Genomic DNA, 21080 nt, shown 5'->3' on the forward strand with positions numbered 1-21080 from the left:
GCAGCCAGTCCCCTTCATCACAGCCCTTCTTTGACAAAGAACAACACAGATTTGGGAAGGGAAAAAACAACAACACTGGGGGGGGGGTGCAAGAGGAAGAAGCAGCAGTTTCAGCATTGCACTGTGGTTTCAGCATTGGAAGAGTTCCAATCCTTGGGTTGTTGTGAGTTTTCCGGGCTGTCTGGCCATGTTCCAGAAGCATTCTCTCCTGTCATTTCACCTGCATCTATGGAGCCCCCGATGGCGCAGTGGGTTAAACCCCTGTGCCGGCAGGACTGAAGACCAACAGGTCACAGGTTCAAATCCGGGGAGAATTGGATGAGCTCCCTCTATCAGCTCCAGCTCCTCATGCAGGGACATGAGAGAAGCCTCCCACAAGGATGATAAAACATCACATCATCCGGGCGTCCCCTGGGCAACGTCCTTGCAGACGGCCAATTCTCTCACACCAGAAGTGACTTGCAGTTTCTCAGGTCGCTCCTGACACGACAAAAAAAGAGAGATTGCTTCTGCAGCCAGATTCGACCCAGGATGACAAAACGCTGGACCACGGCTTCCATAACCCCTTAATATTAGCCTTTTGAGATATACAGTAGTAGATGGGGACAAGGAGGTGTTTTCATCAACTCTGCCAGTGAACTAAAAAGAATCGAGGATGACACAGTGACAGACAGATATCAAAAATGAATTACTGCTTGTGTAGTTGTGCAGACAGGAGGAGTTTGGCTTCTGAGACAATGATTTTCAGTGTGTCTAAAGTCTACTGGCTATAGATGAACTGCAGCTCACAAAGATGGGAAGATGTAGTGGAAGGTCCTTCTTTGGAGGCTTTTAAACAGAGGCTGGATGGCCATCTGTCGGGGGTGTTTTGAATGCAATTTTCCTGCTTCTTGGCAGGGGGTTGGACTGGATGGTCCATGAGGTCTCTTCCAACTCTATGAATAATAAGGCAGATTCCATAGAATCATAGAATCATGGAGTTGGAAGAGACCTCATGGGCCATCCAGTTCAACCGCATTCTGCCAAGAAGCAGGAATATTGCATTCAAAGCACCCCTGGCAGATGGCCATCCTGCCTCCAAAAAAGCTTCCAAAGAAGGAGCCTCCACCACACTCTGGGGCAGAGAGTTCCACTGCTGAACGGCTCTCACAGTCAGGAAGTTCTTCCTAATGTTCAGATGGAATCTCCTCTCTTGTAGTTTGAAGCCATTGTTTCACACCCTAGTCTCCAGGGAAGCCGAAAACAAGCTTGCTCCCTCCTCCCTGTGGCTTCCTCTCACATATTTATACACGGCTATCATATCTCCTCTCAGCCTTCTCTTCTTTAGGCTAAACATGTCCAGCTTCTTACGCCGCTCCTCATAGGGCTTTTTCTCCAGACCCTTGATCATTTTAGTCGCCCTCCTCTGGACACATTCTAGCTTGTCAATATCGCTCTTGAATTGTGGACACAATATTCCAGGCCGAATAGAGGGGTAGCATTACTTCCCTAGATCTAGACACTATGTTCCTATTGATGCAGGCCAAAATCCCATTGGCTTTTTTTGCCGCTTTTTCACAAGTACTGCTCTCGAGCTAGGCATTGTCCCCCATTCTGTATCTTTGCATTTCGTTTTTCCTGCCAAAGTGGAGTATCTTACATTTGTCACTGTTGAAGCTAGGCAAGTGGGGTTTATATATCTGTTGAATGTCCAGGGTGGGAGAAATACTCTTGGCTTTTTGAGGCAGGTGTGAATATTGCAATTTGCCACCTTGATTAGCATTTAATAGCCTAGTAGTTTCAAGGTCTGGCTTCTCACTGCCATATAACATGCAGCTGTGGAGAAGTCTACATAGGGACCACCAAACACAGCATCGCCCAAACATGAATCAAGGAACATGAAAGGCACTGCAGACTCCTTCAACCAGAGAAGTCAGCCATAGCAGAGCACCTGATGAACCAACCTGGACACAGCATATTATTTGAGAACACAGAAATGCTGGACCACATAGACAAGCACCATGCCAGGCTACACAGAGAAGCCACTGAAATCCACAAGCATGTGGACAGTTTCAACAAAAAGGAAGAAACCATGAAAATGAACAAAATCTGGCTACCAGTATTTTAAAAACTCTAAAATCAGGTAAGTAAATAAAGAGCAACACTCTAAAAAGAGGGGAATTCCAGACAAGAAACAATCAGGGTCAGCTAATCACCTCCCAACAATGGATTCTCCCACGCAGCAACCAGTCAGACTTTGAAGCTGCAAGGCCATTAAATGCTAATCAAGTTGGTCAATTGCATCAAGCTACCTAAAACAGACAAGAGTTCTTTCTCTCACCCTGGACATTATTCCATAGATATATAAAACTCATTTTCTTAATTTCCAACAGACCTCACAACCTCTGAGGATGCCTGTCACAGATGCAGGCAAAACATCAGGTACATCCACGTGGGGGAATCCATTGTTGTATGTAAATGAACTGCATTCAACTGTATTTGGTCGAAGTGTGTTTTTATGAAGTACATCAATTCTCAGTTGCTCTAAGCTTTCCAGGCTGTTTGTCCATGTTGCAGAAGCATTCTTTCCTGACGTTTTGCCTGCATCTATGGCAGGCATCCTCAGAGGTTGTGAGGTCTGTTGGAAACAGGCAACTGTGGTTTATATATCTGTGAAATGATGTCCAGGGTGGGAGAAAGAACTCTTGTCCGTCTTTGAATGTTGCAATTGGCCACCTTGATTAGCTCTGAATAGCCTTGCAACTTCAAAGCCTGGCTGCTTCCTGCCTGGGAATCCTTTGTTGGGAGGTGTTCCTCTTTATTTACTGACCTAATTTTAGATATATAAACCTCACTTGCCTAGTTTCCAACAGACCTCACAATCTCTGAGGATGCCTGCCATAGATGTGGGTGAAACGTCAGAAGAGAATGCTTCTGGAGCATGGCCATACAGCCCGGAAAACTCACAACAACAAAGTGATTCCAGCCATGAAAGCCTCTGACAATACAGTTCCAATCCACATTTGGGTCCAGAAACCCACTGACACTGCCATAGAATGCAGTTTAACTGCACTGAAGTGGACGATAGGACTTTCCATTGCCATAGAATGCAGTGATGGGCAGTTGAGAGATGGATCTGGCCTCAAAGGAAGATGCTAGCACAAATTCCTCTGAGGAAGAGCCCTTCTCCAGGGATTAAGGAGGCATATTGCATCAAGGTGGTTCCACGGTCCTATTTCAAGGCTGATCAGTGTAGAAACACTCCATATTTTGGGCTCGACAGGAGTTGCAAAGGGCAGACACATTTCCCTCCTGAAGCAGCCGAAGCAAGAGACTCGGGTCTGAGCTCCAAGCAAACTCACTAAACTCTCCTCAATCTGTCCTGAGGCGCACAGAGAGGAAGCCTATTTGGGGAAGAGAGAAGAGGACAAAGACTCCTTGGAAGGAGGAGGAGGAGGAGGAAGAAGAGGAGGAGGAAGGGGAAGAGGAAGAAGAAGAAGAAGAAAGGGAAGAGGCGGAAGAAGGAGAGGAGGAGGAGGAAGAAGAGGAAGAGGAAGAGGAAGAAGAAGAAGAGGAGAAGGAAGAAGAGGAGGGGAAGAAGATGAGGAGGAGGAAGAGGAAAAGGAAAAGGAGGAGGAGGAAAAGGAAGAGGAGGAGAAGGAGGAGGAAAAGGAAGAGGAGGAGGGGGAAGAAGAATGTATTTATTTATTTATTTCGAGCATTTCTACCTCGCCCTTCTCAACCCCGAAAGGGGGACTCAGGGCGGCTTACAAAAGGCACAATTCGATGCCAGCAATACACATAGTAAGATAAAATACATAGCAGCAACAATTATAAAATAATTAAAACAATCCAATTATACAATACAACTAATAAGAAGAGGAGGAGGAGGAAGAGGAGGAGGAGGAGGAGGAGGAAGAGGAAGAAGAAGAGGAGGAGGAGGAGGAGGAGGAAGAAGAGGAGGAGGAAGAGGAAGAAGAGGAGGAGGAGGAAGAGGAGGAGGAAGAAGAGGAGGAGGAGAGGAAGAAGAAGAGGAGGAGGGGGGAAGAAAAGGAGGAGGAAGAGGAAGAAGGAGAAAGAGGAGGAGGAAGAGGAAGTAGAAGAGGAGGAGGGGGAAGAAGAAGAGGAGGAGGAGAGGGAGAAGAAGAGGGGGAGGAGGGGGGGGAAAAAGAAAATGAGGAAGAGGAAGAAGAGGAGGAGAAGGAGAAAGAGGAGGAGGAGGAGGAGGAAGAGGAGAGGAAGAAGAGGAGGAGGAGGGGGAAGAAGAAGAGGAGGAAGAAGAAGAGGAGGAGGAGGAGGAGAGGAAGAAGAAGAGGAGGAGGAGGAGGAAGAGGAAGAAGAAGAGGAAGAGAAAGAGGAGGAGGAAGAAGAGGAGGAGGAGGAGAGGAAGAAGAGGAGGAGGGGGGAAGAAGAAGATGAGGAGGAAAAGGAAGAAGAAGAGGAGGAGGAGGAAGAGGAAGAAGAAGAGGAGGAGGGGAGGAAGAAGAGGAGGAGGGGAAGAAGAAGATGAGGAGGAGGAAGAGGAGGAGGAGGAAGAGGAGGAGGGGGAAGAAGAAGAAGATGAAGAGGAAGGGGAAGGAGAAGAGGAGGAGGAGGAAGAAGAGGAGGAGGAGGAGAGGAAGAAGAAGAGGAGGAGGAGGAAGAAGAAGAGGAGGAGGAGGAGAGGAAGAAGAGGAGAAGAAGAAGAAGCAGAGGAGGAAGAAGAGGAGGAGGAGGAAGGCGCGTGGCTTACCTGCCGCCAATCCCAGCAAGAAGGAGAGCAAGCTCCGGAGCCAAAGCGGGAGTCTCCGCCGCCGCATGGCTGGCTCAGCTCCTCCGGAGATTCATCCAGAAGCCCTCCAAAAAAGGGGAAAGCGGGCTCCTTCCCAGTCCTTCCCACTCGGGAAAGGGTTCAAGAAAGGAAGGACATGCAAAGAGGCAAAGAGATTGCGATCCAGGTCCCGAGAAGCCCCGGCAATTGAGGGGAAAGTCCCCGGGATCCTTTTGGCTGCTGCTCCTGCTGCTTCTTGCGAGGATGGAACCAGTTTGCCAGACAAGAGCCCGGAGGAGGAGGAAGAGGAGGAGGAGGAGGAGAAGCTGCTGCTCTTCCGCCGCCACGCGCTGCTCTGGCCGCCCCGCCGCGGAACTTGCTCCAACTCAGCGGCCCATTGTCAGGCGCGCAGCCCACCCCTCCCCCCCCCCCCCCCGCTTAAAGAGACACCGACCTGCATTGCTCCCCCCCCCCCCCCCGAAACAGGAGACAATATCATCCTTTCCTAGCTTCAACATCTCATAGAAATTCCAATATTCTTGTCCCATGATGATCACAGCCTCTATTCACATGGAGCATCTGCCAGTAATATGCACACTGTAATTAATAGATAGAGAAAGAGAGAGAGAGAAGTTGGGGAAAGGGACAATTGAAAAATAGACAAGTGAGGGAAAGGTACAATTAAAATTATTCCGAAAATATTTTACAATCATTTTAATTGTACCTTTCCCCAACTTATCTATGTATCAGTGCATCTATCTATCCATCTATCTATCTGTCTATCTATCTATACATCTATCAATGTATGCATCTCTATGTATGTATGTATCTATCAATATATCTATGTATGTATCTCTATGTATCTCTAGCTATCTATGTATCTATCCAACTATGTATCTATCTATGTATCTCCAGCTATCAATCTATCTATGTATCTATCAATGTATGTAGCTATATATCCATGTATCTATCAATGTATCTCTATCTATCTATCTATCTATCTATCTATGTATCTATCTATTCAGGTATCTATCTATGTATATCTATGTATGTATCTCTATTTATCTATTTATGTATCTCTATTTATCTAGCTATCAATGTATCTATCTATGTATCTCTATCTATCTATCTATCTATTTTTCTATCTCTATCTATCTATCTATCTATCTATCTATCTATTTTTCTATCTATCTATCTATCTATCTATCCATCCATTCATCCAGGTATCTATCAATCTGTATCTATCTATGTATCTCTATCTATCATCTATCTATCTATTTTTCTATCTCTATCTATCTATCTATCCATCCATCCAGGTATCTATCTATCTATCTATCTATCTATCTATCTATCAATGTATCTATCTATGAATCTCCATCTATCTATTTTTCTATCTCTATCTATCTATCTATCTATCAGTGTATCTATCTATGTATCTCCATCTATCTATCTATTTTTCTATATCTATCTATCTATCTATCTATCTATTTTTCTATCTCTCTCTATCTATCTATCTATCTATCTATCCATCCATCCAGGTATCTATCAATCTGTATCTATCTATGTATCTCTATCTATCATCTATCTATCTATTTTTCTATCTCTATCTATCTATCTATCTATCCATCCATCCATCCATCCAGGTATCTATCTATCTATCTATCTATCTATCTATCTATCTATCTATCAATGTATCTATCTATGAATCTCCATCTATCTATTTTTCTATCTCTATCTATCTATCTATCTATCTATCTATCAGTGTATCTATCTATGTATCTCCATCTATCTATCTATTTTTCTATACCTATCATCTATCTATCTATCTATTTTTCTATATCTATCTATCTATCTATCTATCTATCTATCTATCTATCTATCTATCCATCCATCCAGGTATCTATCAATCTGTATCTATCTATGTATCTCGATCTATCTATCTATCTATCTATCTATCTATCTATCTAGATGTATGTATCCATCTATCAATCTGTATCTATGTATCTATTTATGCATGTATTTATGTATTTATCTATGTATGTATGTATTTATCTATGTTTCTATGTATCTATGCATGTACCTGTCTATCTATCTATTTAAGCATCTATCTATCCATGTTACTGTTTTATTATCCAGGCGGAGGCCAAAAGGGGGCGCTAGAGAGAAAGGGCTAGCCCATTTTATGTGGGAAAGGGGTTGAAGGAGTAAAACCATTTCCCCCTGTTTTCATGTTATTCTTCCCACCCATTTTGCCATACTTTATGACATGGTAAAGGGGAATAACCAGGGAACATGGAGAAAATGGTTTTATTCCTTCACTATCTATATGGTAAAGGTTTTCTCCTGACATTAGGTCCAGTCGTGTCCAACTCTGGGGGTTGGTGCTCATCTCTATTTCTAAGCTGAAGAGTCAGCATTGTTCATAGATACCTCCAAGGTCATGTGGCCAGCATGACCGCATAGAGTGCTGTTACCTTCCCACTGGAGTGGTACCTATTGATCTATTCACATTTGCACGTTTTCAAACTGCTAGCTTGGCAGAAGCTAGGGCTAACAGCAGGAGCTCATGCCGCTCCCCAGATTCGAACCTGCGACCATTTGATCAGCAAGTTCAGCAGCTCAGCAGTTTAACCCACTGAGCCACCGGGGGCTCCCCCCCTCTCTTTCTCTACACACACACACACACACAAGTTCCGTTTCATATATGCTCCAAGCTTGACCCAAATTGACCTTGTGTTCAGAAGCCACTAGATACATAGGTGCATTAATACATAGGTCACTAGTCCATGCCCTGCCCTGTTAGCTGCTAGCTGAGTGAGCCTGGTGGAGGAGGCACAAGCCCTGGAAACAGCTAATGAGCTGCTGAGTGTCATCTGCTAACTTCTGTCACAACTCATTAAGGGCAGGACCAGGGGCCCACCCCCTTCGCCACCTAGGTAATTAAAAAGCCCTGCCAGCTGCCTTCTCCCCTGTCACACTTGACATTTGCATATCAATAAATGGTATAAGACAAATACACACTACTATTTTTAACTGATTATGAATGTGGCAGAATCACATCATGGAGATGCACATGCACATTTGTAAGCTAAACTGTCAAGTTTCATGACTAGCAAAAAATAATAATAATGGGGGGGGGGCACATTTAAATTGGCTTGTGGCTTTCCTGAAAAGAAGTGGGGGGGGGGGGGAGAGAGAGAAATTCTCCAGAGTAGAATGGGTGTTTCATTTGAAGTTAATATCATGCATTAGCATTCACTGCAGACTCATTCCAAACCATCATCAGAATCCAGGTAACACATCCCTATGGGATGATGTTCTGCAAAAGTCCTAACGGAGTAGTAGAAAAAGAGGGGGGGAAAGGAGATGCAAAGGATGGCTGGACTGGGTTGCTGTGAGTTTTCTGGCCATGTTCCAGAAGCATTCTCTCCTGACATTTCACCCACATCTATGGCAGGCATCCATACCAGTTCAACTGATATCAAAAACATCAAATCATCCAGGCATCCCCTGGGCAACGTCCTTACAGACAGCCAATTCTCTCACACCAGAAGCAACTTGCAGTTTCTCAAGTCGCTCCTGGCACGACAAAAAAAACTGATATCAAGGCCAGCTAACACCTCCCAACAAAGGATCCCAGGCAGGAAGCAGCCAGGCTTCGAAGCTGCAAGGCCATTCAATGCTAATCAGTTGAAACATTCACACCGAACTCCAACAGACAAGAGTTCTTTGTACCACCCTGATACAGATATATAAACCCAATTTTCCTAGCTCCAACAGACCTCACAACCTCTGAAGATGCCTGCCATAGATGCAGGCGAAACATCAGGAGAGAATGCTCCAAAATATGGCCATATAGCCTGAAAAACCTACAACAACCCAATGCTAATCAAGGTCATCAACTGTAACATTCATACTTGTCTCAAACAGACAAGAGTTCTTCCTCCCAAATTGGACGTTCCACAGGTATATAAAACCCACTTGCCTTGTTTTCTACAGAGTTGCAACCTCTGAGGATTTTTTTTGTTGTTGTTGTTGTGTCAGGAGCAACCTGAGAAACTGCAAGTCGCTTCTGGTGTGAGAAAATTGGCCATCTGCAAGGACATTGGCCAGGGGATGCCCGGATGACTTTGATGTTTTATCATCCTTGTGGGAGGCTTCTCTCATGTCCCCACATGAGGAGCTGGAGCTGATAGAGGGAGCTCATCCGCCTCTCCCCGGATTCGAACCTGCAACCTGTTGGTTTTCAGTGCTGCTGGCACAGGGGTTTAACCCACTGTGCCACCGGGGGCTCCAACACCTCTGAGGATGCTTGCCATAGATGTGGGTGAAACATCAGGAGAGAATGCTTCTGGAACATGGCCTGGAAAACTCACAGCAACCCAGTGATTCTGGCCATGAAAGCCTTCACCGATGGCTGGACTTTTGCAAAACCGTCATCCTTTCCTTGTTTGGCTTGGGCTAGTGACACTAATCCCATAAGTATGCATTGAAAGGATACAAAAAAGTCTACTTTCCAATTTAACTGACTTGATTGGGTGTGCTAATAGAAAAGAAGAAAATGAAGGAGGTAATTGGTTCTGCAGTCCCAGAAGCTTTACAATATACATTCTAACAATGCAACCCCATGCATTGCTACTCAAAAGAAAGTCCCATTACATTCACTCCTGGATGCTTCTGTTTAGGCAAGGGTCTTTACACTGCTCTGTGGACTATCCTATCTATGCATCTGGGATTTGTAGCTGGGGAGGCATTAAATCTCATTCACTGAGCATGTGAAATATTGTTCGCTGAACTAGAAACTCCAGGATTCCATAGGATGGAGCCATGGCAGTTAAAGAGGAATGATGCTACAGGGTGAGGTAGCATAAAATGCGCATGTAGCGAAACTGCTACTCTATGTTGAATTTTTGGTGTATAGCTCTATGTTTACATATGGTAGATAGGGAAGAATAGGCACAGACAGAGTAGCAACAGCAGAGATAGGATTCATTTACATATGTGAAGCCGATTGGTCATATGCAGATTAGCGTAGGCCCAGGATTTGAAAAGGCTGCGAGGCCAAAATGACAGTTGGGGAAAGCAGAGCTGAAGGGGCGGAGCCAAGGTTTTGAAAGAGGCAGTTAGAGTGAGGGAGTTAAAAAATGACAGTTAGGAATCTGTGTGTGAAGAGGATAGTTGGTTTTTGAGTGCCTGTTAGAAAGAAGCAGTTATGAAGATGTGTTAAAGACTTCTGTTATAGAGAAGCAGTTAGTTAAATAGAGCTCGAGTTTTAAGGAACATAAAGAAATATGTTCCTTAATATAATTCAGCCAAGAGTGTGTAAAGCAAGTAACAGGTTTGTGAATGTGAAACATTGAAAGTCTGTTAAGAAAAGTAAACCAAGTAAATGATACTCACTGTAAGCCTCAAGATTGCAACAAAACACAAATGTAACCACAAGCGTTGGAGCCAGAAGTTATAAATAAACTGTGTTACTTTGTTATACACAAGAGTGTCTCATTGCCTGTGATATAAAGTACAAAGATTAAACAACACACAGCCAATATAAAATCCCAGCCAATATAAAAGAAGAAACTGAAACAGTATAAGGCAGTAAAGAGGTTTATTTTTTTAAATAAGGAAATAGTCTCCCTCCCTCACCACTCCCTGTGGCTTCCTCTCACATATTTATACATGGCTATCATATCTCCTCTCAGCCTTCTCTTCTTCAGGCTAAACATGCCCAGCTCCTTAAGCTGCTCCTCATAGGGCTTGTTCTCCAGACCCGTGATCATTTTAGTCGCCCTCCTCTGGACACATTCCAGCTTGTCAATATCTCTCTTGAATTCAGTCAGTTGAAGACGTAGCGGAGCGCTAGTAGTTTCGTTCGAGGGGTGGAAGTATAAAGTTGTGTCCTGACACAGTTCAGTTGCCATCATGCGTTGGAACAGTGAGGAGCATACTTTTGCCGTTGAGGCCTACTTTTTTAGTGGATTTGGAGTGGCCGGCCCACTCTCCAGATTTGGCCTCTTGTGATTTTTTAATGGTTTTTTTTTTTTGAAATCCCGTGTTTATGTGAACCGCTCAAGGACCCTACAAGATTTGAAGACCAGCATCCAGGAAGAAATTGTCAACATAACGCCTGCTATGCTGGCAAGAGTCATGACAAACACCAGAAATCGGTTTACTCAGTGTATGGAGAATGGGGGACGTCACCTACCTAATTTGATCTTCAAAACTACGTAAAACAAAACTTTAGGTACGAGCCTACATTATATATATATATATATATATATATATATATATATATATATATATATATATATATACACACACACATTTCTGATTCATACAATGGGTTTTATTAAGTTTTGAAAAAAGGAAGTTATGCTGCCTCACTCTACTATATAGTATTTGTCTAGTGTGAAAGAGCCTCAGATTTGTCTCTGTGCACACATATGCACACATGCACACAAAGATCAATTGGTTGTTATAGACAGAACGGGCAACTTTGAGATCTACATTTGTACCCTGAGAAATGACCCAGTAGCAAAAGCTTATCCTGCAGGACTCAAATCATGTTAAAGCAGTGGTTCCCTATTTTTTATGAGGGACCACTAGACCAGGGACCATTTTGACCAGGGACCACATGAACAGGAACCACTTGACCAGGGACCACTTTGACCAGGGACCACTTCGACCAGAGTCCACTCTGGTGAGGGTCCACTTTGACCAGGGACCACTTTGACCAGGGATCACTTCAACCAGGGATCACTTCAACCAGGGACCACTTTGACCAGGGACCACTTTGACCAGGGACCACTTTGACCAAGGACCACTTGATCAGGGTCCACTTTGGACCCTGGTCCAAAACTGGTTCAAAACTCATTTAGGATGTAGGGAGCGCTATTGGCTTGATTCTAAAGTCAGTTCCGATTTTCACAGAAAAAAATGTTCAAAATTTTTTGAAACTTCTGAGATTTCTGAGTACTTCCTTAATGGTTTGAAAGTGTTATTTCCTGTTTCTTTGGGTGGTCTTTACTTTGAAAGTAGTTGTTTTACTCCAGAAAGGGGGGGGGGAGGGGGAAAGCAAAGGGAGGAAATTCATTCACTCTGGTTTAAAACACTTCCCAGGCTTGAGACAGAAGCGAGGGGAGTGGAGAGGGAGGAAATTCACCCACTCTGGTTTAAAATGTTTCCCAGGCTTGAGACAGAAGTGAGGGGAGTGGAGAGGGAGGAAATTCATTCACTCTGGTTTAAAGTGCTTCCCAGACTTGAGACAGAAGCCAGGGGAGCGGAGAGGGAGGAAATTCATCCACTCTGGTTTAAAATGCTTCCCAGGCTTGAGACAGAAGCGAGGGGAGCAGAGAGGGAGGAAATTCACCCACTCTGGTTTAAAATGTTTCCCAGGCTTGAGACAGAAGTGAGGGGAGTGGAGAGGGAGGAAATTCATCCACTCTGGTTTAAAGTGCTTCCCAGACTTGAGACAGAAGCCAGGGGAGCGGAGAGGGAGGAAATTCATCCACTCTGGTTTAAAATGCTTCTCAGGCTTGAGACAGAAGCGAGGGGAGCGGAGAGGGAGGAAATTCATCCACTCTGGTTTAAAGTGCTTCCCAGACTTGAGACAGAAGCGAGGGGAGCGGAGAGGGAGGAAATTCATCCATCCTGGTTTAAAACAGCTTCTTAGGCTTGAGCTGAGTCCAGAGACCAGAAGCGGGGAAAATCTGAAGAATTTCTGCTCACTTACTGTTTCATAACAGAAATGGCGGAAAAAGATTTGGAAGGGCAAAGCGATTTCCGGTTTCCTAAAAAACTTTGAAATCACTTCAAAAAGCAAATCTTTCGAATTTATTCCGAATTATGAAGATTCCGACTGAACCTAACCATGTCTAGTAAGTACTGCTCCTTAACTCCAATCTCTCTCTCTCTCGTTCCCTTCCTTAGAATCATAGAATCAAAGAATTGGAAGAGACCTCATGGGCCATCCAGTCCAACCCCCTGCCAAGAAGCAGGAATATTGCATTCAAATCACCCCTGACAGATGGCCATCCAGCCTCTGTTTAAAAGCTTCCAAAGAAGGAGCCTCCACCACACTCCGGGGCAGAGAGTTCCACTGCTGAACGGCTCTCACAGTCAGGAAGTTCTTCCTTATGTTCAAATGGAATCTCCTCTCTTGTAGTTTGAAGCCATTGTTCCGCGTCCTAGTCTCCAAGGAAGCAGAAAACAAGCTTGCTCCCTCCTCCCTGTGGCTTCCTCTCACATATTTATACATGGCTATCATATCTCCTCTCAGCCTTCTCTTTTTCAGGCTAAACATGCCCAGCTCCTTAAGCCGCTCCTCATAGGGCTTGTTCTCCAGACCCTTTATCATTTTAGTCGCCCTCCTCTGGACACATTCCAGCTTGTCAATATCTCTCTTGAATTGTGGTGCCCAGAATTGGACACAATATTCCAGGTGTGGTCTAACCAAAGCAGAATAGAGCATGGGTAGCATTACTTCCCTAGATCTAGACACTAGGCTCCTATTAATGCAGGCCAAAATCACATTGGTTTTTTTTTTGCCGCCACATCACATTGTTGGCTCATGTTTAACTTGCTGTCCACGAGGACTCCCAAGATCTTTTTCGCACGTACTGCTTGTTCGTACTTCACACGTAGGGCTTGTTCTCCAGACCCTTGATCATTTTAGTCGCCCTCCTCTGGACACATTCCAGCTTGTCAATATCTCTCTGGAATTGTGGTGCCCAGAATAGGACACAATATTCCAGGTGTGGTCTAACCAATATTCCTTCCTTCCTTTCAATTGGACACAATATTCCTTCCTTCCTTTCAGTTCAGATCTTCATATGTCCAGTACCTACATCTCTCTTCCATCTTGCCTTGGTCAATTCAAGTCTGTGCTAAGCTGAGGTCAGCAGCATTGGGGCTGATACCATCTCTCAGGATGAAGGGGGGAGGTTTACCCTTCATTGATTTTCTTTTAACCAATACTATCACTTTTTAAACATGTCACCACAGCTCATGTGACCTTTAACCTCTTAGAAAAAGCCTAGCAGGCTTTGCCCTCTCTGCTGCCGAGCGATGCATCCATCTTTCATGTACCTTTCCGTAACTGTCTCTAACGCAGACTTAGATTGCAGCCTGATGATAAATACTCAATTTCTTCATTTCTGAAAATAACTACCCAAATTCTTCCCCCTCCGTCCCCCTTTCCTTTTCCTTTCTTTTCAATGAAGCACAAGGAACAGAAAAGCTGTTGATGAACAGAGGCAAAGATGAAATCTGTTGCAATGTCGACAGACTTGAATATAAAAATAGACCTGATGGTTGTCAGCTAAAGAAATAAGACAGATTATTCACCCATTCTTCTTATTCTGCCACTGAGTCGCAGGCAATGGGTGCTTCGGGGATCAGTCTAGCTTCCCGCCCCCTTTCGCTTCTGAAAAGGACTCAAATAGATCAAGATGGAAATGGTCTTTTTAAAAATAGAGTACAAGGGCTCTCTCTGCAGAAGCTTTTGGCCAAATAATTAAGTATCCAGCAATCGGAGAAACTTGCACAGAATTAATGTTCATTAATGTTAAGCTAAGAAAGTGATAAAAATGCAAATCTGGTGCTAAATTAACACTGGCCACCAGCCTCAAGGTACAAGGAGGAGCAATTTCAGAATTCAACGGAGCTGGCCTGGATTATTTGAAGCCCCACCTGAATGAAAATAAGGAGCTTGCTTTTGAGAAATGTGAGGCAGGAGGGAATGGAGGTGATCCCACCTTACCGTGCAATTGACCTTGGTATAAATGGCAACGGAGCAGGGCTCACTTTAGATATTTCTTAAGGAGGAGGAAGAAAGGAAAAGAGCATTTCCATCCATTCTCCCCTTGCATGTAGAATCATAGAATCATAGAATCAAAGAGTTGGAAGAGACCTCATGGGCCATCCAGTCCAACCCCCTGCCAAGAAGCAGGAATATTGCATTCAAATCACCCCTGACAGATGGCCATCCAGCCTCTTTTTAAAAGCTTCCAAAGAAGGAGCCTCCACCACACTCTGGGGCAGAGAGTTCCACTGCTGAACGGCTCTCACAGTCAGGAAGTTCTTCCTCATGAATTGACTGTGAGTGGATGAGGGGAGCTGCCTTCCAAATGGCAAGGGACTGACTTCATGATGAGCTGCACTGGGGCTAAAACCTGTGTTTTTCATTGAATCATAGAGTTGGAAGAGACTCTAAGGCCTATCTAGTCCAACCGCGTTCTGTCAGGTAGGAACACAAAACCAAAGCACCTCTGACAGATGGCCATCCAGCCTCTGCTTAAAAACCTCCTGAGAAGGAGACTCCACCATGCTCTAAGGCAGCATATTTCACTATTGAACAGCATTTAGTAAAGGTAAAGGTTTTCCCCTCATATTAAGTCCAACCGTCTCTGAGGGTTGGTGCTCATCTTCATCTCTAAGCCAAAGAGCTGGCATTGTCCATAGACACCTCCAAGATCATGTGGCCGGCATGACCACATGGAGAACTGTTACCTTCCCGCTGGAGCAGGAAAATAAGATCAATATGCTGGCTTTTGTATTGGATCACACGTTGGGCACTTCACAAGGACTGTGTGATGTATCAACAAATAATGCATGCAGATCCAAGTAGGGTGGCCTTTTGCAGCTGACAGATGGTAATTTAGTCCACGCCTATTGTTTTTGAGTGCAGGACAAGGTCTTTCAGCACTACGCCCAGTGTGCTGATCACCACTGGAACCACCTTTACTGGCTTTCACCAAAGTCCTTGCATCTCGATCTTTAAATCCTCGTATTGTGTAAGCTTTTCGAGTTGCTTCTCATCAATTCTACTGTCACCTGGGATTGCAACATGAAAGATCCATATGTTGTTTTTCCCCAAGATCGTGAGGTAAGAAGTATTGTGCTTCAAAACTCAGCAAAACAACAGAGGGAAAAAAATCTGGCACATCTATTCACCTCTCAACAAAAGATTGCCCCAGGCACTGCCAGGCCATCAAATGCTAATCAAGGTGGTCAGTTGAAACATTCACACCTAGCTCCAGCAGACAAGAGTTCTTTGCCCCATCCTGGTCATTCCACAGATATATAAACCCACTTTCCTAGTTCCAATAGACCTCACTACCTCTGAGGATACTTGCCATAGATGCAGGCGAAACATCAGGAGAAAATGCCCCTAGAACATGGCCATATAGCTTGAAAAAACCTACAACAACCCAGTGATTCCAGCCATGAAAGCCTTCGACAATACAGCAACAATTATTGTTTGCCTTCCTTCCCTTCGTTTCCTTCCTTCCTTCCTACTTGCCTGCTGTTCCATGCAATGGGAAACTGCGGGTCATAAGTCTGTATGAATCCTGGTTCTGCCCACATAATTCCATACTAGATAACATGTGGTATTAGTCATGAATCAATTTTCTAAAACACTTCTAGAAGGCTTCTCCTCCAGGTGGATTTTCTGTATTTTGAAGCTGAGCCTCATCTTTTTATTCCAAACTGCATATTTGGTTCGTTTCTAGCTAATTAAAGACACTTGTGAGAACAAGCATCAAGTGATTTCTGAAATCTTCACTTAGCAGTTTAGGAAAAAATTTCCCCTCATCATCACTCACTGCCAATCTGTAGGGTCCAAGGATGAGCCCACATATAATTTCTGTCTTGATTCTTTGTTCCAAGCATCCAAGGATCCTGCACCATCTCCATAATCAAAATATATCACTGCCTTAGCTCATTTTGTTAAAATAGCACATTGCTGGGCTACTACTTCTTCCCTGCGTGACCCTGTGTAAATCTTAGCCATCAAATTCTGACATTCTAATTATGGGACTTGAAACAGTTACACTCCGTAGATCATAATCCCATCTCTTAGCTTCATTTCTCATGCTCTGCTTTCTATTCTCTTTCCCTTTCGGTTCAGAAATGCAAGTCAATTAATATCCCTTTCCCCTTACTCTCGCCACTTGCTGCAGGATGATGTCAACATTTGGCTTGTTTTGGATGCCTGGAAACCCATGCTGGACTTTTCAGTTTAGCTCTTTGTGCAACTTGAATTAAACCTCCTTGTGTATCCTGAGCCTCTGGAAGCAGCTCCAATTCAGGCAGCCACTTTGAGGGAATTCTGCTTAAAGCCTGTGTTAGACGGGGTTACACTCCCCCTGAAGACGCAGGTTCGCAGCTTGGGTGTGATCCTGGACTCTTCGCTAAGCTTGGAACCCCAAGTTTCGGCGGTGTCCAGGGGAGCATTTGCACAACTAAAACTTGTGCGCCAGTTGCGCCCGTACCTTGGGAAGTCTGACTTGTCCACGGTAGTCCACGCTCTGGTTACATCCCAGATTGATTACTGCAACGCACTCAACGTGGGGTTGCCCTTGAAGACTGCCCGGAAGCTTCAGATGGTCCAGCGTTCGGCAGCCAAGTTGCTAACGGGAGCGGCACTCAGGGAGCATACCACTCCTCTGTTGAGCCAGCTCCACTGGCTGCCAATCCGCTACCGGGCACAATTCAAGGTGCTGGCTTTAGCCTATAAAGCCCTAAACGGTTCTGGCCCCACTTACCTCTCCGAACGCATCTCCACCTATGAACCGACTAGAACATTAAGATCGTCTGGGGAGGCCCTGCTCTCGGTCCTGCCTGCGTCACAGGCGCGCTTGGCAGGGACGAGAGACAGGGCCTTCTCAGTGGTGGCCCCTCGGCTATGGAATGCCTTACCGGCAGACATCAGACAGGCACCTTCGTTGCTGGCGTTTCGGAGAAAGGTTAAGACCTGGCTTTATGAACAAGCGTTTGGTTGAGCAGTGCAACCAATCAAAGGAAGACGGTAAATGGAACATAGGAATGGCACAAGGATTATGAGAACGGATCTGATTTCAACTGAGGCGTTATGTTATGTTTTGTTTTGTTGACTTGTCTTGTTTCGATTGTTAATTGTTGTGGATTGATACTGTTGATCCTGTTTGTTGCATTGTTATGTTTTAATTGCACTGACATTGTTTGATAATTTGTACCATGTAAACCGCATTGAGTCGCCTGTTTGGGCTGAAAAATGCGGTATAGAAATAAAGCAAATAAAATAATAAAAATAAAACCTGGAAGGTTTTGCTCATTGTCCTTGGAGTCCAACAGTTGTCTGAACATGCGTTTTGTTGAATTCCAGGGCCAGAGAAGCAGATGGCGGAAACAGAAGAACGGCCTGCCTCAGGGGAGCGTGCTTGCTCCATCCATGTTCAACATTTACACAAATGACCAGCCACTGCCAGAAGGGACAGAGAGTTTCATCTATGCTGATGATCGTGCCATCACCGCTCAAGCAGGGAGCTTTGAGATGGTAGAACAGAAGCTCTCCGAAGCTCTAGGTGCTCTTACTACCTATTACAGGGAAAACCATCTTATCCCTAATCCATCTAAAACACAGACATGTGCCTTTCATCTCAAGAACAGAGAAGCATCCCGAGCTCTGAAGATCACCTGGGAAGGAATCCCACTGGAGCATTGCAGCGCACCCAAATACCTGGGAGTCACTCTGGACCGTGCCCTTACCTACAAGAAGCACTGCCTGAACATCAAGCAAAAAGTGGGTGCTAGAAACAATATCATACGAAAGCTGACTGGCACAACCTGGGGATCACAACCAGACACAGTGAAGACATCTGCCCTTGCGCTATGCTACTCTGCTGCTGAGTATGCATGCCCAGTGTGGAACACATCTCACCATACTAAAACAGTGGATGTGGCTCTTAATGAGACATGCCGCATTATCACCGGGTGTCTGCGCCCTACACCACTGGAGAAATTACACTGCTTAGCCGGTATTGCACCACCTGACATCCGCCGGGAAGTAGCAGCCAATAGTGAAAGGACCAAGGCAGAGACATCTCCAGCTCATCCCCTGTTTGGGTATCAGCCAGCACGTCAACGACTTAAATCTAGAAATAGTTTTCTAAGATCTACAGAGACACTCGCCGGAACACCTCAGCAAGCAAGAGTCCAAAAGTGGCAGGCTCAAACCCAGCACCTCAACCAATGGCTGATACCAAATGAGAGACTCCCCCCTGGGCACACAGAGGACTGGGTGACTTGGAAGGCGCTGAACAGACTGCGTTCTGGCACCACGAGATGCAGAGCCAACCTTCAGAAATGGGGCTACAAAGTGGAATCCTTGACATCCGAGTGTGGAGAAGAGCAAACCACTGACCACCTGCTGCAATGCAATCTGAGCCCTGCTACATACACAATGGAGGACCTTCTTGCAGCAACACCAGAAGCACTCCAAGTGGCCAGATACTGGTCAAAAGACATTTAATCAACTACCAAACTCACAAATTTTGTATTTTGTCTGTTTTTTTTTTTGCTTTGTTCTGTTAGAAATGTAATATAATCGACCGGTTGCACTGACACGTTAAATAAATAAATAAATAAATAAATCAAGGATTTATTATTTATTTTTATTTACTATGCTTCTATATCACCATTCTCAGCCCGAGGGCGACTCATTGCGGTTTACAAAACGGCACAATTCGATGCCCACAAAAGTATGAAAAATAATTTAAACATTAAAAACATTCAACACAGGTAAAAATTCATTACAATTAACATCAGTAACACAATAAAAACCATAAGTCCTCCGCATTTCATTACCAGTCATTATCCAGTCACGTTGTCCAACCAATCCGAGATCAGAGTTTAATAGCTACACTGCGTTTGGGAAGGCCTGCTCATATAGCCAGGTTTTAACTTTTTTGCAAAACGTTAAGAGGGTGGGGGCTGATCTAATGTCCCTGGGGAGGGCATTCCACAACCAAGGGGCCACCGCTGAGAAGGCCCTATCCCTCGTCCCCACCAATCGAACCTGTGAAGATGGCAGGGCCGAGAGTAGGGCCTCCCCAGAAGATCTTAAATTCCTAGAGGGTTCCTAAGGAGAGATACGTTCGGACAATAAGCAGGGCCAGAACCATTTAGGGCAGTGTTTCTCAACCTTCCTAATGCTGCGACCCCTTAATACAGTTCCTCATGTTGTGGTGACCCCCAAACATAACATTATATTTGCTGCTACTTCATAACTGTAATTTTGGTACTGTTATGAATCATAATGTAAATATCTGATATGCAGGATGTATTTTCAAATCCCAAATACCCGATATGCCCAAATTTGAATACTGGTGGGATGGGGGTGATTGATTTTGTCATCTGGGAATGTTGGAGTTGCTGGGATTTATAGTTCACCTACAATCAAAGAGCCTTCTGAACTCCACCAATAATGGAATTGAATCAAACTTGGCACACAGAATTCCCATGACTAAGAGAAAATACTGGGAGGGTCTGGTGGACACTGACGTTGGGTTTTTGGAGTTGTAGTTCACCTACACCCAAAGAGCACTGTGGACTCAAACAGTGGTGGATCTGGATCAAACTTGGCACAAATACTCAATATGCCCAAATGTGAACATTGGTGGAGGTTGGGGAAAATAGACCTTGACATTTGGGAGGTGTAATTGTTGGGATTTATAGTTCACCCACAATGAAATAGCATTCTGAATCCCACCAATGATAGAATTGGACCAAACTTCCCACACAGAACCCCCATGACCAACAGAAAATACTATGTTTTCTGATGGTCTTTGGTGACCCCTCTGACACCCCCTTGCGACCCCCACAGGGGTCCCAACCCCCAGTTGAGAAACACTGATTTAGGGCTTTATAGGCTAAAGCCAGCACTTTGAATTGTGCTTGGTAGCAAACTGGCAGCCACTGGAGCTGGCACAACAGAGGAGTTGTATGCTTCCTGGGCGCCGCTCCTGTTAGCAACCTGGCTGCTGCCCATTGGACCATTTGGAGCTTCCAAACAGTCTTCAAAGGCAACCTCATGTAGAGAGCATTGCAGTAGTCTATACGGGATGTAACCAGAGCGTGGACCACCATGGCCAAGTCAGACTTCCCAAGTAATGGGTGCAGCTGGCACACAAGTTTTAGTTGTGCAAAAGCTCTCCCATCCACCACCAAGACCTGGGGTTCCAGGCTCAGTGATGAGTCCAGGATTACTCGCAAACTGCGAAGCTGCGTCTTCAGGGGGAGGGTAACCCCATCCAGCACAGGTTGTAACCCTATCCCCTGTTCAGCCTTTCGACTGCCCAGGAGGACCTCTGTCTTGTCTGGATTCCATTTCAATTTGTTCGCCCTCATCCAGACCGTCACAGCGGCCAAGCACTGGTTCAGGACCTGGACAGCCTCCTTAGTAGCAGATGGGAAGGAGTGACAGAGTTGGACGTCATCTGCGTACAGGTGACACCGCACCCGAAACTCCGGATGATCTCTCCCAACAGCTTCATGTAGATGTTAAATAACATGGGAGATAGTATTGACCCCT

At 44.9% G+C, this 21080-nt stretch overlaps 1 protein-coding gene across 3 annotated transcripts in view; it reads right to left on the reverse strand.

Moving 5' to 3' along the window:
* The window catches only part of ROBO3 (roundabout guidance receptor 3), a 385628-nt gene that overhangs the window by 260554 nt on the left and 103994 nt on the right, over positions 1-21080 (reverse strand). Inside the window, exon 1 of one of the 3 annotated variants that reach the window (XM_067470701.1) lies at positions 4712-5125. The exons of the other annotated variants lie outside the window; for them this stretch is intronic. Within the exon in view, the coding sequence (XP_067326802.1) occupies positions 4712-4778 (67 nt within the window). The 5' untranslated portion in view covers positions 4779-5125. Of the gene's footprint in view, positions 1-4711; positions 5126-21080 lie in introns of those variants that run through there. 3 annotated transcript variants of the gene reach the window in all.

The sequence above is a fragment of the Anolis sagrei genome, chromosome 7, assembly GCF_037176765.1.
Source record: "Anolis sagrei isolate rAnoSag1 chromosome 7, rAnoSag1.mat, whole genome shotgun sequence".
NCBI lineage: Eukaryota > Metazoa > Chordata > Lepidosauria > Squamata > Dactyloidae > Anolis > Anolis sagrei.